Source organism: Gymnodraco acuticeps, unplaced genomic scaffold (genome assembly GCF_902827175.1).
Source record: "Gymnodraco acuticeps unplaced genomic scaffold, fGymAcu1.1, whole genome shotgun sequence".
Lineage (NCBI taxonomy): Eukaryota > Metazoa > Chordata > Actinopteri > Perciformes > Bathydraconidae > Gymnodraco > Gymnodraco acuticeps.
Window position 1 is genome coordinate 2,202,558 of NW_022989979.1, and position 15,163 is coordinate 2,217,720.

Here is a 15,163-nt window from a genome sequence, read left to right on the forward strand (position 1 = left end):
TCCTTAGAACAATGCCATGCATCTTCCTTTACATTCGTCTGTACATTGTTGTATTGATTTCAATTGCCGCGTTCACACCTCAGTACTTTCCCCGCTTTAATTCTGATATAGTTCCGAAATGTCGCGTTCATACCAAAAAGAGCCGGAACTAAAATTAGTTAATCGGAACCTTTTTTACCCACTTTTCCGTCCCTGCTAGAGAGCAGGGTTGCGGTCGGATAATCCAAAAATCATAGTTTTTCAACTATGGAAACTACAGTTTTCTTCAATACATAATTTCTCCGAAATAAGGTCCCATGGTGGTCCACCGGAAGGGGAGGGACTTCGCCACTCAATTAGTAATTATGCTAATGTAAACATCAATCGTTATGTAGGCTACTTTTATATAATGCTGATTTAACAGGATCTAGTGATGGTTTTGTTCAGCATTGCCAGCTTCACTGTTGAGCTTTATGTTGTGCCCAGCATTCTCCTGTGTTCTGAAATCAAAATGTGGATACGCATAAAACAACACTAAAATAAACACTACAATAACTTGTTATTTGACACACACAAGGTTGTTCATTTGTGTGTGTAAATATACAACACAGGCTATATACATATATATATATACATATACAAGTATAATTAATACTTCCTATGACGATATCATATGGTATAGCTAATTCATCTGGGTCCAAATGTGTTGTGCCCACATGCAAAGGTTGTAAACTCTGGCTTATCCCTGCGTGGTATTATAGTAATAGCAAACAGCAACGTTCAACTCCTTTAATGGTATATTGCAAGTGCAATAAGAAGCTACAGGGACGTTAATCTACGTAACGTCGGTAATATTAACTTTATTTAATACAAGATTTACATCATACAGCCCATAGTATAATATTTTCGGGTGGCGGTATACGCCGTGAAGTTTTTTGCGGCCTGCCAGTAAACCCAAAGCAGAAGAAGAAGGAGTGACGTCAGCGGCTTCATAATCATTTGCCTAATCCTTCCCCAGGGATGTATTCCGGTGTGAACGCGATCTGTACTTAGTTCATGAGAAATAAAGAGTTCTCATTAACTACGTTCTCATGAACCTTTGTGGGAAAAGTACTGCGGTGTGAACGTGCCTTATGACTTTTGGTACAGAAGTAAAGATTGTAAAACTATAATTCAGGGTTGATTCAAAGTCCCAACAATCAATGAATTAGTGAAGATTAACCTTTACTAAGTCAGTGAAAATGTACCTTAAATTAAAACTGCATAAGTATGCTCACAGAGCTCCTAGTTTGGCTTCAATACTTTAGTCTGGACCAGTTTTTGTGTGAAGCGTTTTGTCATCAAATATACACAGTAGTGCTTTTATGTGTCAACTGGTTGATTCTCAAGCCCACAAAAAGTCCCCTGTCAGTTCCTGTTGTACCAGGGCTGGACTGGCCATCTGGCATACCGGGCATTTTCCCGGTGGGCCGACCTGCCTTTTGGGCCGACACGTCTTTTTTTTTTTTTATGTCCCGGCCCATAAAACGGGTAGATTGGCCCTCTGTTTAAATGTTTTTAGTAATTGACACTGGGCCGGCCCAATCAAATCTTGAATTACCTCCCCCTTTGGCCGCTCGGTGTTCATCATTAAATCACGCCCCCAGGAGGTGAGCCGGCCGTTGAAGCCAAACTGCCTTTTTTTCCGAGAAAAAAATAAATTCGAGTTAGAAATGGCGAAGGCGAAGGCCAAGCGAAAAGGGGGAGCAGAAAAATTGCGGGCAAGAAAAAAGCAGGCCCTTCGTGCTGATGCTGCCGCTTGTGTCAAAATAACCGACATGTTTAGTACAAGTGCAGGTCCATCTTCTTCTAACGATATTGTTGGTGAGGAAGATGATGAGAGGGAGAGAGATCAGCGCGAGTGGGGAGAGCGAGGAGAACTCGCGGTAAGCAGAAGCTAAGAAAATTAGGAAAATATTATTAAGGTTATGATACTCTGTAGTTCTGGAACCCATTAATATCCCTTTGATGAAGCACTAATAAGACAAATATTATAAGAGAAACATTCGTTAGCCTACAAGCTAGTAAGCTGGCTTTTTTAGGTTTTCCCTGGCAAGTTAAAATATAGCTTAATGGGACTCTGATACGTTGTCTCATTGAAAGTTAACCAACATTCATGAACAATTACTGGCAGCTTGTTTTGTTTAGTTTATTTACTTATTTGGTTATAAGGGCAACAGTGGTCTTTTGGGACCTGAAAAATGTTTGTATAGTCAGCTTTTTGTGGTAGTTTTGATTGACAATATATAGAATGAATAATATAGAAATAGATTTAAAAAATGGAGGCACACATGTAGTTTTGACCATTAACTGTGTGGTATTGTTATGTCAATGCCTATTTGTATGGACCTCTATCAGGGAATCCATTCATTCTGTATCATTGTGTTGAGCCAGGTAGCATCCCCAGAGGAGGAGAGTGTCAGCGAGAGTGAGGAGAGCAAAGAGCAGGAGGACATAGATTACTTTGCCCGCCCCGAGCCATCTATGTTACAGATGTTTTTAGAACAGCACCCACAACAACATACCAGAAATCCAGTTGTGCAGAAGGTCTTCACCTGTAAAGATGGCACCAGCAGAAAGTGGCTTACATATTGCAAGGGACGTCATATGTTGTTTTGTTTTGTATGTCTGGCATTTGGGAAGAGGACTGACACTGGCACATTTATAACTGGAATGTCAGATTGGAGGCACGCACACCAGCGTACAGAGGAGCACGAAAAGAGCATTACACATTCAACCTGTGCTGAAGCTTTTTTCTTACGGTGCTCTAAAGCAGACATTGAAAGCATGTTTGCTGGCAGTCAGATGTCTGCTCATAGGGAACAAGTCCGAAAGAGACGTCAGGTTTTGGAGCGTGTGGTGGATGTGGTGAAAGTGCAGGCAGGTGGAGAATGAGGGAGCATATATGCTAGCTGACAACACCGTGGACCACGGTAACTTTTTGGAGCTCATCCTTTTATTAGGAAAGTATGATGTCTGCTTAAAAGAGCATCTGGATGATTGCGTAGAGAAGAGCAAGAAATTGCACCAATCCAGTGGAACAAAAGGTAGAGGGTCTCTCATCACCCTACTCTCCAAAACTACTGTTAACTCCATAATAGAAACTGTTGGTAGTCTAATCAAAGAAAGTATCTCCAGTGATGTCCAGAAGGCCGGAATGTTTTCTGTTCAGCTGGACACAACACAAGACATAACTTCTCAGGATCAGTGTTCAGTAACCTTAAGATATGTCAATGAGACTGTGCAAGAGAGGCTTGTGGCTTTAGTGAAGTGCCATGCATCCACCGGACAATACTTTGTGAACTTGCTCTCAGAGGTCTTAGAGCATCTGAAACTGGACAAGGGCATGTGTATAGGTAATGCAACAGATGGAGCATCCAATATGCAAGGCCGGTACAAAGGATTTTCTGCACTGATGACCTCCCAGTCACCCACTCATGTCCATGTGTGGTGCTATGCTCATGTTCTTAATCTTGTCCTGGCTGAAACTACCCAAACTGTCATCGAATGTGGAACACTTTTCAACCTAATCAATGACATAGCAGTGTTTATCAGGGAGTCATATCAGAGGGTCAATCTGTGGGAGAAACAAGCCCAAGAAAAGATGCCGTCGACTCATCCTGTAGACTCATCTGGTCCTATCTCTATTGTGTTGTCATAGAAAGGGGAGGCAGGGCACTATAGGGTCCCCCCCCCCCTAAATTCACTAGAAGTCATCATTTAAGGGGTTATTTTTAAAACGTTTCTTCTGGGGGGGGCACACCCCCCCAGACATTACATTACATTACATTTAGCTGAGGCTTTTATCCAAAGCGACTTACAATAAGTCCGTTCCACCAGGAAGACACAACCTTGAAGAAAACAGAATCATATAAGTACATCAGGTTTCATAGAGCCAAACATTTCAAGTGCTACTCAACTGGCTTTAGATAAGCCAGTCCTTTATTAGTATATAAGTGCTTTGTTAGTAATTCTATCGCTCGAAGTGGAGTCAAAAGAGATGAGTTTTCAGTCTGGAAGATGTGGGCTTTCTGCTGTCTTGATTTCAATGGGGAGCTCATTCCACCATTTTGGAGCCAGGATAGCAAACCCACGTGTTTTTGCTGATGGGAACTTGGGTTGGCCTACCTGCCTGTCAGCCTTCCATCTGTGCACAAACTTATCTCGTGCCCTCATTGGTCATGTGCGCGTTCGTGTGTGTTGGAGGAGTGGCTCTGTAAGGAAGTCTGAAGTTGGTGCATCATGGCATGTGGCTCATTAAAAAATAAGTACAGCTATTATCTCCCTCTTGTATAACTGGTCGGCCCCACCTGCAGCAGGTAAACCAGGGTTGCCAACTCTCACGCATCTAGCGTGTGACACACGCTTTCACTCTCAATCTCACGCTCTCACGCTGCCCAAACTATTCTCACACCAAAAACAAGATGAACCGGTGATCGTTTTTGGTTGGTTATTTACAATGTTGAGTTGACAGCTGCTCAAGCTGTTGATCCGCTCCCTCCCCGCCTCCACCACCATCAGACCCCCCTGCTCGGTCACTGTTCGCTTTGTGAGAGGGTTTGAAGGTCTAATTTCTAATGATTGATAGTTACACATACTTTTTGTATGTATTAGTTTAGTTTGCCCCTGGTACGTAAAAAGGATAATAATAGCGTTGTTTTAAATTATACTGAGTTATTCTTCTTGTCAGGAACCGCTACTATTCGTTTGTTTTATGGATTTGGGCCGGTCTGGGTCTAAATGCCAGAGCCGATTTGCTGTCCCAGTCCAGCCCTGCCCCCTACTGTAGGAATGGGTAGATTGGTAGAACACTTCCTCTAACCTGAGCAAAAGGTGTGGCGGTTGGTTTAGCAGGTTTTGCAGATGTCTAGGTTGCCTTTTGAGCTGCCTATACGCATAGTGAGATGGGTCCCCTCTATTTGTATTGGCACGGTTTGGAGTACACAGAGGCTTTTATTATTTGTGTGTTACATAATACAAAAAAAACAAAAACAAATTTATAGTAGACATACATACTACTTTTTTGTTTATCCACCCAAAAGCATCAATATCACAATAGCTTATTCAACGTGTAAGACTAATTTCTAATTGTGTGACCGATTGGATGCATTTTGATGTGCATATTTTTATTAGCTAACATAATAAAAAAGGGAATTCTTGACTACTCCTCTGGGTGAGTCATGTACCAGGAATGCTCATCTGATAGACTTGTCTCCGGAATGTTGGAAAATCTGATTCATTGTCAGAGTGGTTTAAATTCCTGTACTTTTTGAAGCTACCTTACTACAGTCGTAAGTTTGTGTGGTGTGTCACAGCCATTCAGACTTAAAGGAGTCACATGGGGTCTTTCATTAGATTCTTTCCTATACTTCTTGTTAAACATTAAGCTGTCTTTGGCTCTTTTCTGCTGGAATAAATGTAAATGTCCCCTCTGCGGTACGATTAAAGGTATTCTGATTCTGATTCTGATAATATAACTTTGCACAATGTTTTCAGAACTGTCTTCAACATAGAAATGACAAAATTGATTGTTTCTTATTTTTGTTAAATGTGTTTACATTGTTTTGTTTGTTTTCTCTCTGAATACCCCTTGTTTTTTGTACTTATTTTTATTTTTGTTTGTGCCAGATATCAACTTTGTGATCTAAGAAAATAGAGATATGAGTTATTTTTGAACACTTCTAAAATATGTTAAATGAAACATGATTTAAAATCAAGAGGACCAACCTTTTCTGAGTTCCCATCAACGTGATGAGCTTATACATGTGTATAATACATTTACCACAATGCATTTATTTACAGTAACACATGAAATATAGTTGTACATATGTCAATTAGGTTCCTATATTGATCAAAATTATATGTTAGTAAATATTTGATTCAAACAGATGTAATAAGACTTTGTTTACTTTTCTTTTTCATCTTTTTGGATTTAGATCTATTACACCTTGGGTGTGTATTGCTGTGATCATTTTTCTTTTTTTCAGCCTACCCAGTAAACCTACACAAACCTTTTCAAAAAGGGAATACAAAAACAGTCAATGGCATTTATTGTCAGAGGTTTGACAATGCTGTCCCTGTCAGTGAAACACACATGATATCCTCACGGCAGGAACAGCACATCCCATTTGCTGGTTTTATGCTCGGAAATACCCATGCACGTGACATTACGGTCTCTTAGAACAAATATTGCCATGTTACTAGATACTAAACCATAGAGGCTTTAGAATGTGTGCATTAAAGGTATACCAAATTATGCCTTTCTCTAACAACAATACATTGCACACACAGGAAACAAAGATCATATATTTTCACTATTTTTGACGAAAACAAGATAAATACTCTTGACATTATGTACTTCCTGTTTTATTTCTGTGACAAAGAGAGGATTAAAACGTGGTATTTTCTTCTGCAGTTATTCAAAGTTTTCCACTGAAAAAAGCAAGATGTAGTCATTAAGTCCATTGTTGCAGATGTATGGTGAGGGAAAGTGATCCTGATCATTTGGCAACGTAATCTTTACTTATTTCCACCAATTCATGTATTGGTTGTTGTTAAATACTCTTTAGTACTTTCTATTTGGTCTACTTACTAGTGCTGGGGGGAAACGATTATTTTGAAAACGATTAATCGGGCGATTATTTGATCGATTAGTCGACTAATCTAACGATTATTTTTCTGTTGTTCAATTCATAAAAAACGTAATGTAAAAAAAATTTTTTTCACGATACTGTGTCTCAGGGGATCTTAATATTTAAGAACCTATTAATGTGTTATACCAGATTAACGGAAATAATCTCAGCTAACTGACGATACAAACCATGTTTACCAAAACAAAACACAAGTCTCATAAGAAGCATCTAAATGACCCCTGAGCGAAAAATGCTAACGGACATTGGCACAGAACTCAAGATAAAAGTACCCTTATTACTTATCGTAGCTGCACTTACAATATATCCGATTAAAGCTGAGACTCCACAGATTATGTAGGTATATAGTATCATCACTGAGTGATCCGGACTTGCGACAGGGGAAGCAAATACAGTCATCACAACACGTACCTTCACAGAGCTTCTCGGGAGATCGTCTCACCACCGTAATCTGATCAAAAGACGTGTTCAATGGCAATAAAATGAGAAAAAACGCGGCTGAATCGGTTAATCCATAGGTTTTTAACGTCTATGTATAAAAAAATGATTGAATTTATAATCCATAATTCCATTTTATGTAAAAATCGGAGAGCAAATGCTAGCTGCTAATGGTAGCCACCACAGCTAGCTGCTGCTTCTGCTAGGCTATGCAGCAGTCTCAGTGAGATATAAATATATAAATATCTTTGCGTTTTGGACTAACTTTAAAATATTCCCATGCTTTTGAAGACCTAGGGCGAGATGTTTTCGTTTGGGGGCTTCGTGCGCAATCCTGTGAGGAGGAGATGGTAGCCGTTTCAGTCTCTATTGTGTTTGAAGTGCGATTGCGAACTGCTTGTTGCTTTGGGTGACCCACGTGTGTGTAGCGACGCGTCGACGCGGAAATATGTCGTCGACGATATTTTGAAGTCGACGCGTCGACGTCGTCGACGCATCGCTACAGCACTACTACTTACACACCTCACTGACAAATACTTTTTCCAAAATCTCTTAAAAAAGCAAGTTAAAGGCCCTTGAGTTTGGATTATTTTGTGACAGCTATTGCCAAGGTCAATAATTTAGCACGTAGTAGTTTAAAAATATGATCCATTAATGTTTTAAAATGCCTGCACAGTGCACAACTCTGTAAATATGTGAGTATAAATTAAGCTGTGCTCTAGGAAATACTTTGTCGAGGATGCATGACAAAAGATAATCGGATCCTATACTGTACATTTCCTCAATAGACATAGGTGCAGCACTAACATTATTAACTTAGTGTTTTTGTTGACTGATTCTGAGTCGGATACCACAAACCAGAGGCTTCTAGTTAATTTAATCAAACCATCATTGTTGCCATTAGTTATACTTGTAAATTCCCGCTGCAGTTCGCCTGCCAGCCTGCCATCGGGGTGGATGACGCTGTCATCTACCTGCTGCAGAGGTCCCTCTCCCACCTGGAGAAACATGGGGGGGGCACAGTGAGGATCATTTTCTTTGATTTCTCCAGTGCCTTCAACACCATCCAGACCCCACTCCTGGGGGACAAGCTGCAGCTCTCGGGGGTGGATCACCACCTCACCTCCTGGATCCTGGACTACCTCACCAACCGCCCACAGTACGTGAGGACAAGGGAGTGTCAATCAGACACCATCATCAGCAGTACGGGGGCCCCCAGGGGACGGTGCTGGCACCGTTTCTCTTCACCCTCTACACTGCAGACTTCACCCACAACACTGCAACCTGTCACCTGCAGAAGTTCTCCGCCATCATTGGCCTCATCACCAACGAGGATGACAGGGAGTACAGGGAGCTGACGCAGGACTTCACCTTATGGTGCCAGAGGAACCACCTTCAGCTGAACGCAGCGAAGACCAAGGAGCTGGTGGTGGATTTCAGACGGCGCCAACACTCCCCTATGGGCTCAGAACAGTCTCATAATACACACATGCACACACAGAAGGATTCACACTTGTATTTCATGATCCGAAAAATGATTCACACTTGTATTTCCGGATCCACACTTGTGTTTTTCGATGCACACACAAATGTGTTCCGTTTTATATACATGTAAATAAAATCCAATGCAGAAAAAAGTTTTACATATGTATTTTTGATCCTCACATATTAGTTTTCCGTTTAAAACCGCTGCACCTACAAACACAAACCGCTTTCTGTGCACGGATCGCTGTGCATTCGTGTGTGGGTTTTTTGAGACTCCCCTGACGCTCACCCGAATTCGTACTTGTAATTTTTTCTATCTATAGCCAATCAGATGTCTCCTCAATTCTAAGCCAATCACATGAGCGCGCCCCCACGAGGGTAGATTTCTTGCGAAATGCCTACGTCTGTTTCCGGTTATTTTTATTTTAAATTCAGTTCCTGACGGACGCCAAAAAAGCCCGAGATTATGGAATTAAACCAATAAATAAAAGCAAGGATAATTGTGTGTTATTGGTGAGTAAATAACAGTGTGTTATTTTGAAAAGAATAACAAATTAGAAGGAAAAAAAGATTTAAAAAATACAGATTTCAGTATTCTGAGGCTCTGAGCCCCATTTATTTTCCTCACAGACGGCAACAAAAGTCTGAAATTATACGATTTAAAATAAAAGCAATAATTGTGGCTTGATATTGAGTAAGAACATGTTTTTATGAACCACACAGCTTCCGGTCTTCCACGACCCTACTGCTTGACCTTTCATCTAGAACCCACCTCACCTCTGCCCACTTTGACAACCTAGGATGGCTTAGAGTAGACGACAGAGTACAGCTACTTGCAATGGGTCTACAAGATCCACTACACCTCTATGGTACCCATGTACATGTCAAAATTCTTCCCAAAGGTCAAGGAATACCATGATCATAACACCAGAGGGAGCTCCACAAATCATGTGAAACCCAGATTTGGCACAAAAAAGGGGGAATACACGTTTCGCAATTATGCCACATCAAGGTGGAACGCTCTTCCCACAACTGTAAAGGAAAGTAAAACTATACTTACCTTCAAAACCTCTCTTAAAGAGCACCTTCGGGGGAGAGCATTGCAAAACTGGCCCCGGTAATGGTACAAATCTCAACCTGTCGTTCAATGGACAGCTTCCCCCCCCCATCTATGTATATACTCGCATTTTAGACTCTGTTACTAACTGTATATCTGTAGACTTAGTATGTCTTAAATGTCCGGTTAGGATGTATTAGAACGAAATCTAAAATGAAATTTGTAAATAAGCAATCTGTATGTAAAAAAACCACCTGTATGTAAATTGTAAATAAGCCATCTGTATGTCAAATATGTCTTATATGTCTTAAATGATATGATGAATTGGAAATGGGGGACCCTGATGTAAACAAGACGAAAGTCTTTCTCTGGTCTGCATCCCCTTAACAATTGTATGTTTTGAGCTGTACTGTACTGTACCCAATATACAAGCTGTTAATAAACTTTTCAATCAATCAATCAAACCCGACCGGAGGAAAATACGTGCTGCAGGCACGAAACACATAACCAGTAGAAATACATTGCCTTTAAAATCGTGCTGTGCAACACGAAAAAAAGTGGAAAATCGAATCAATAGATTAAATGTTGTGTTGGTGAACACGAAATGCCATGAGACTGGGTTGCTGGGTAAGCTGTCTGTGGCTCTTTCCTGCTGTAACGCTGCAAATGTCCCCTCTGTGGGACTAATAAAGGTATTCTGATTCTGATACTGTAAGTGTCTGCTTCGAAAAATGTGAGATTGTTTTAACAGATTATCTCAGACTGTCTCTAGCATGAAGTTAGTTGAGCGTATCTCTTTTGTCAAGTGATGAAAGAATGTATCTCTTCAAACAACATTGACAAGGGATTAATGTAGAGTTTGTTTTGGACAATGATGTTGTTGTAATTCCTGAGAAATAAAAAAAGAAGAATGTCTGGTCTCAAAAAGCCCTGACTCACTGACAAGTGTTCACTTCCATCTTCACATCTTCAGGGTGTGTTGTGCCTTCTTTGTGTCAGTTTCTACCATTGATTGAACTGCTGCAAATTTAACAATATTGCTGCACAATTGGACTTGGAACTCCAACGAGGTAAGAATATTCACCTTCATGTTTTATACATTTCAACCTTTAAAGAAATTAACCATGACCAATATCTGTTAACACTTTATTTTAAAATAGACTGTCGCTAAACCACATAGTATGCAATTTGGTATAATGATGAGTTCATAATAAATGCCTAGGTAAAACATTTTAATTGGTGGTTTTTCTGTACAAGTTTTTTTGAATTATAATTAAACTGTTTTGAATGAATAACTTCCATTTGGGCTCGGAAATGCATCAAGTGATTTCTAACTTTAATTCACAATCTACACTTTTCCTTTAATATGTGTACTGCTTTTAAATTGCACATTTCTATTGACTCTTACTATTTAGGTATTTGCTAAGAAACACCTTTCATTTTCATTATTTTTAATAACAAAAAAAATCCTGACAAACAAAGCATTAATACGTGTAATGCATGTTATTCTGAAGGCTGGAAAGGTTAAATAATAATTGAACAATATAATTAACATAATGGATTGCAATGCTTGGCTTGTCAGGGTTGGGCCGTGCTATAAACACGTTTGTTGAGTAGGAATTTCAATTAATTTAACCGTTGTTGCTTTTATTTAACAAATATAAATCACTATTTATGATGGAAAATAACCAAATGGTTCCTAATTGGACAACATAGTAAAGTATGTATTCTGATATTCGAATAAATAAGGTTTATCACAGACACTAATGAATCCTGGGCTGAAATGTTGATACAATTGTTTTTCTATTAAATATGAATGTTCAATATAAGATTTTAATAAAATGTTAAAGCCCTTTGGTGTAAGAATCAGAGTCCAGATCACAATCAAATTTAGATAAGATCATTTAACTAGGCCATTATATGTTTGATAAAATACATATTTTAAAAAAATTATTCAGTAGTCTTGTTGGCAGAGCATACACATACACCATTACAGAAACTTGAATAGCCTGGCAGGTGCTAGGACAAGGGTATAAACCATAGTCAAAAGCACTTTTATTGTTACTTTTAAGTTGCTATGCATCATGTGATTCAATGGTAGTTTATAAGGGATACGACCTTGTCATAACTATCATTAATACATAAATAATGTATATATCATTTAACATAACGTATTTAACGAAGATAGCTAATAGTGAATCATATTTACATAACAATTAAATGATAATGAATAATGTTTATTATAAATACTATAATTAGCTTTTTAAAGAGGGAATTTCTGTACTAATTACTTATGTACAAGATTAAATATCTGTGAATTATTATTCCCAAAGGATTTGTAAACCTTGAGAACAACATTTGTATTAAACATCTAAAATAATAACATAGATAGATGGATCAAATTTGTAACAATTTGTAACATAATTGACCCGAAAATGGCTAATAAATTACTTGTAAAGAACCATTATCAAGATAGATAGCTAGAAATGTGTAAATTGTTAATAATTGGTGTATTTTCCATCTATTTTTATAGATGTTTTACAAACATTTTCATACAAATCATTAATAAGCTCTTAATGAAAGTGATTTTTAAGGATATACTTTTACGTTTCTGTTGAATTGCATTTAGTTAAATATAGTGGTGTTTCTTAAATGTTGCATCCTAATAGATATAAATGGGAGCAACAACATATTACAAATACCTTAAACTATAACCTCAAACTGGTCATTCAGTTGAATAACCCGTCTTTAAGCATGAAACATGTGATGGTAGGATTAATTGTGGAGCTGTTTTGACAATTAACAGTGTAAATTAGAAGGACACATTTTGCATATTAAAATATATATATATTTCTCTTTTATTTCACAGGAACGGGAAAAAGAGAAGATGATTCTTCTTATATTCCTTCTCTTATGTGCAGGTATTTATTTGAATGTATGTGTGTTTGTGTGTGTGAGAAAGAGAGAAAGAGGGGAGGGAAGTGGGGGAAGATTAAGGGACAATTTAATTTAATTTAAATGTAATATTACTTCGGACGGAATTAAGTTGGATCATTGTGACATTTTCTTTACAGAAGAGGTGAGAACAACGTCGGCCTCAACCACTAGTGCAACAACAGGTAACATTATGATACTTCTGTACATTCTTTTAAGACAACAGCAATGAATGAGCACACAATATGTGCTGGTATGGCAGGTATCCTTATTGACCAATCATCAAGTTGTAAAATATTGAGTTAATAACTTAGCCATAGGCTTTGATTATTAAACATGTTATATGACTTCTAATAAAAGATTTAGGTTGATCTGCCGAATAAAGGTTTTTTATTCCTTGTACATTTGATTGTATCAGTGATTTATAAGGATCAACCAGGGATCAACCCTAAAGCAACCTTTGGAGGAATAAAAAAGCAGGACTGGACTTCTACAACAATTGAACAATTTATTATCATGTGTTACTTGAATTTTTCTCATGAACATTTTCTTTTGCAGTTGACTCAACCACATTACCGGTCAACCTAACATCCACACCAGGCAATGGAACCTCAAATCCACCAATCACCACAATGTCTCCAGGTAAAGCAACTTGTCCCTCAAACACAAATAACAGTGCCATTTAATTGTATTTCATACAACCTTACCTTCACCTTACCTTACAGTGAATGCCACTTCGCCAATCAACATGACTTCACCACCAATCAATGTGACGTCACTACCAGTCAACATGACTTCCCCAACAGTCAATCCAACCTCTCCAACTGTCAACATGACGTCACCACCACTAAATATGACTTCCACACACTTCAACATGACCTCAACAGTCAACCCAACCTCAAAACCAGTCAACATGACTTCTTCACCACCAGTCAACATTACTTCAACACCAGGTAATATGACCTCACCAGTAAACCCCACCTCAATAGAAGTCAATTTGACATCACCACTTCCCAACATTACTTCACCACCAGTCAATATGGCATCAACAGTCAACATTACTTCAACACCAGTCAATCCCACCTCATCACAAATCAACATGACAGCACCAGTCAACATTACTTCACCATCAGGAAACTTTACTTTACCACCATTCAACATGACATCACCAGTCAACCCGACCTCATCACCAGTCAACATGACATCACCACTTCTCAACATTACTTCACCACCAGTAAACTTTACTTCACCACCAGAAAATATGGCATCACCGTTCAACCGCACCTCATCACCAGTCAACATGACGTCACCACCACACAACATCACCTCACTTCCAGTAAACTTCACCACATCACCATTCAATCCCCACTCATCACCAGTCAACATGACATCAACACTTCCAAACATTACTTCACCACCAGTCAACATGACATCACCAGTCAACCCCACCTCATCACCAGTCAACATGACATCACCACCACCACACAACATCACCTCACTTCCAGCAAACTTCACCTCATCACCAGTCAACATGACATCAACACTTCCAAACATTACTTCACCAGCAGTCAACATGACATCACCAGTCAACCCCACCTCATCACCAGTCAACATGACTTCATCACCAGCAGTTGACATTACTTCAGCCCCAGGTAATATGACCTCGCCAGTAAACCCCACCTCAATAGAAGTCAACTTGACATCACCACTTCCCAATATTACTTCACCACCAGTCAATATGGCATCAACAGTCAACATTACTTCAACACCAGTCAATCCCACCTCATCACAAATCAACATGACAGCACCAGTCAACATTACTTCACCATCAGGCAACTTTACTTTACCACCATTCAACATGACATCACCAGTCAACCCCACCTCATCATCAGTAAACTTGACATCACCACCAGTCAATAGTACATCACCAGTTAACCCAACTTCACCATCTGTCAGCATGACATCACCACCAGTCAACATGACATCACCAGTCAACCCAATCTCACCATCAGGCAACTTTACTTTACCACCATTCAACATGACATCACCAGTCAACCCCACCTCATCACCAGTCAACATGACATCACCACTTCCCAACATGACATCACAACCAGTCAACATGACATCACCAGCCAACCCCATCTCACAATCAGTCAACATTACTTCACCATCAGTCAACCCAACCTCACCATCAGTCAACATTACTTCACCATCAGTCAACCCAACTTCACCATCAGTAAACATGACATCACAACCAGTCAACATGACATCACCAGCCAACCCCATCTCACAATCAGTCAACATTACTTCACCATCAGTCAACCCAACCTCACCATCAGTCAACATTACTTCACCATCAGTCAACCCAACTTCACAACCAGTCAACATGACATCACCAGCCAACCCCATCTCACAATCAGTCAACATTACTTCACCATCAGTCAACCCAACCTCACCATCAGTCAACATTACTTCTTCAGTCAAACATCAGTCAACCCACTTCACCATCAGTAAACATGACATCACCACCAGTCAATATTACATCACCAGTCAACCCAACCTCATCATCAGTCAACATGAC

General features: G+C 39.3%; 1 protein-coding gene across 1 annotated transcript; it reads left to right on the forward strand.

Annotated features, from left to right (window-relative positions):
- Nucleotides 1-10,588: 10,588 nt before the first annotated feature.
- LOC117543385 (mucin-2-like) lies at nucleotides 10,589-15,162 on the forward strand. Its single transcript, XM_034211617.1, has 6 exons — nucleotides 10,589-10,718; nucleotides 12,518-12,569; nucleotides 12,723-12,767; nucleotides 13,141-13,224; nucleotides 13,308-15,043; nucleotides 15,154-15,162. Exons 2-6 carry the CDS (start codon nucleotides 12,536-12,538, stop codon nucleotides 15,160-15,162), a joined length of 1,908 nt encoding a protein of 635 aa, XP_034067508.1. The 5' UTR covers nucleotides 10,589-10,718; nucleotides 12,518-12,535.
- Nucleotide 15,163: the final 1 nt, after the last annotated feature.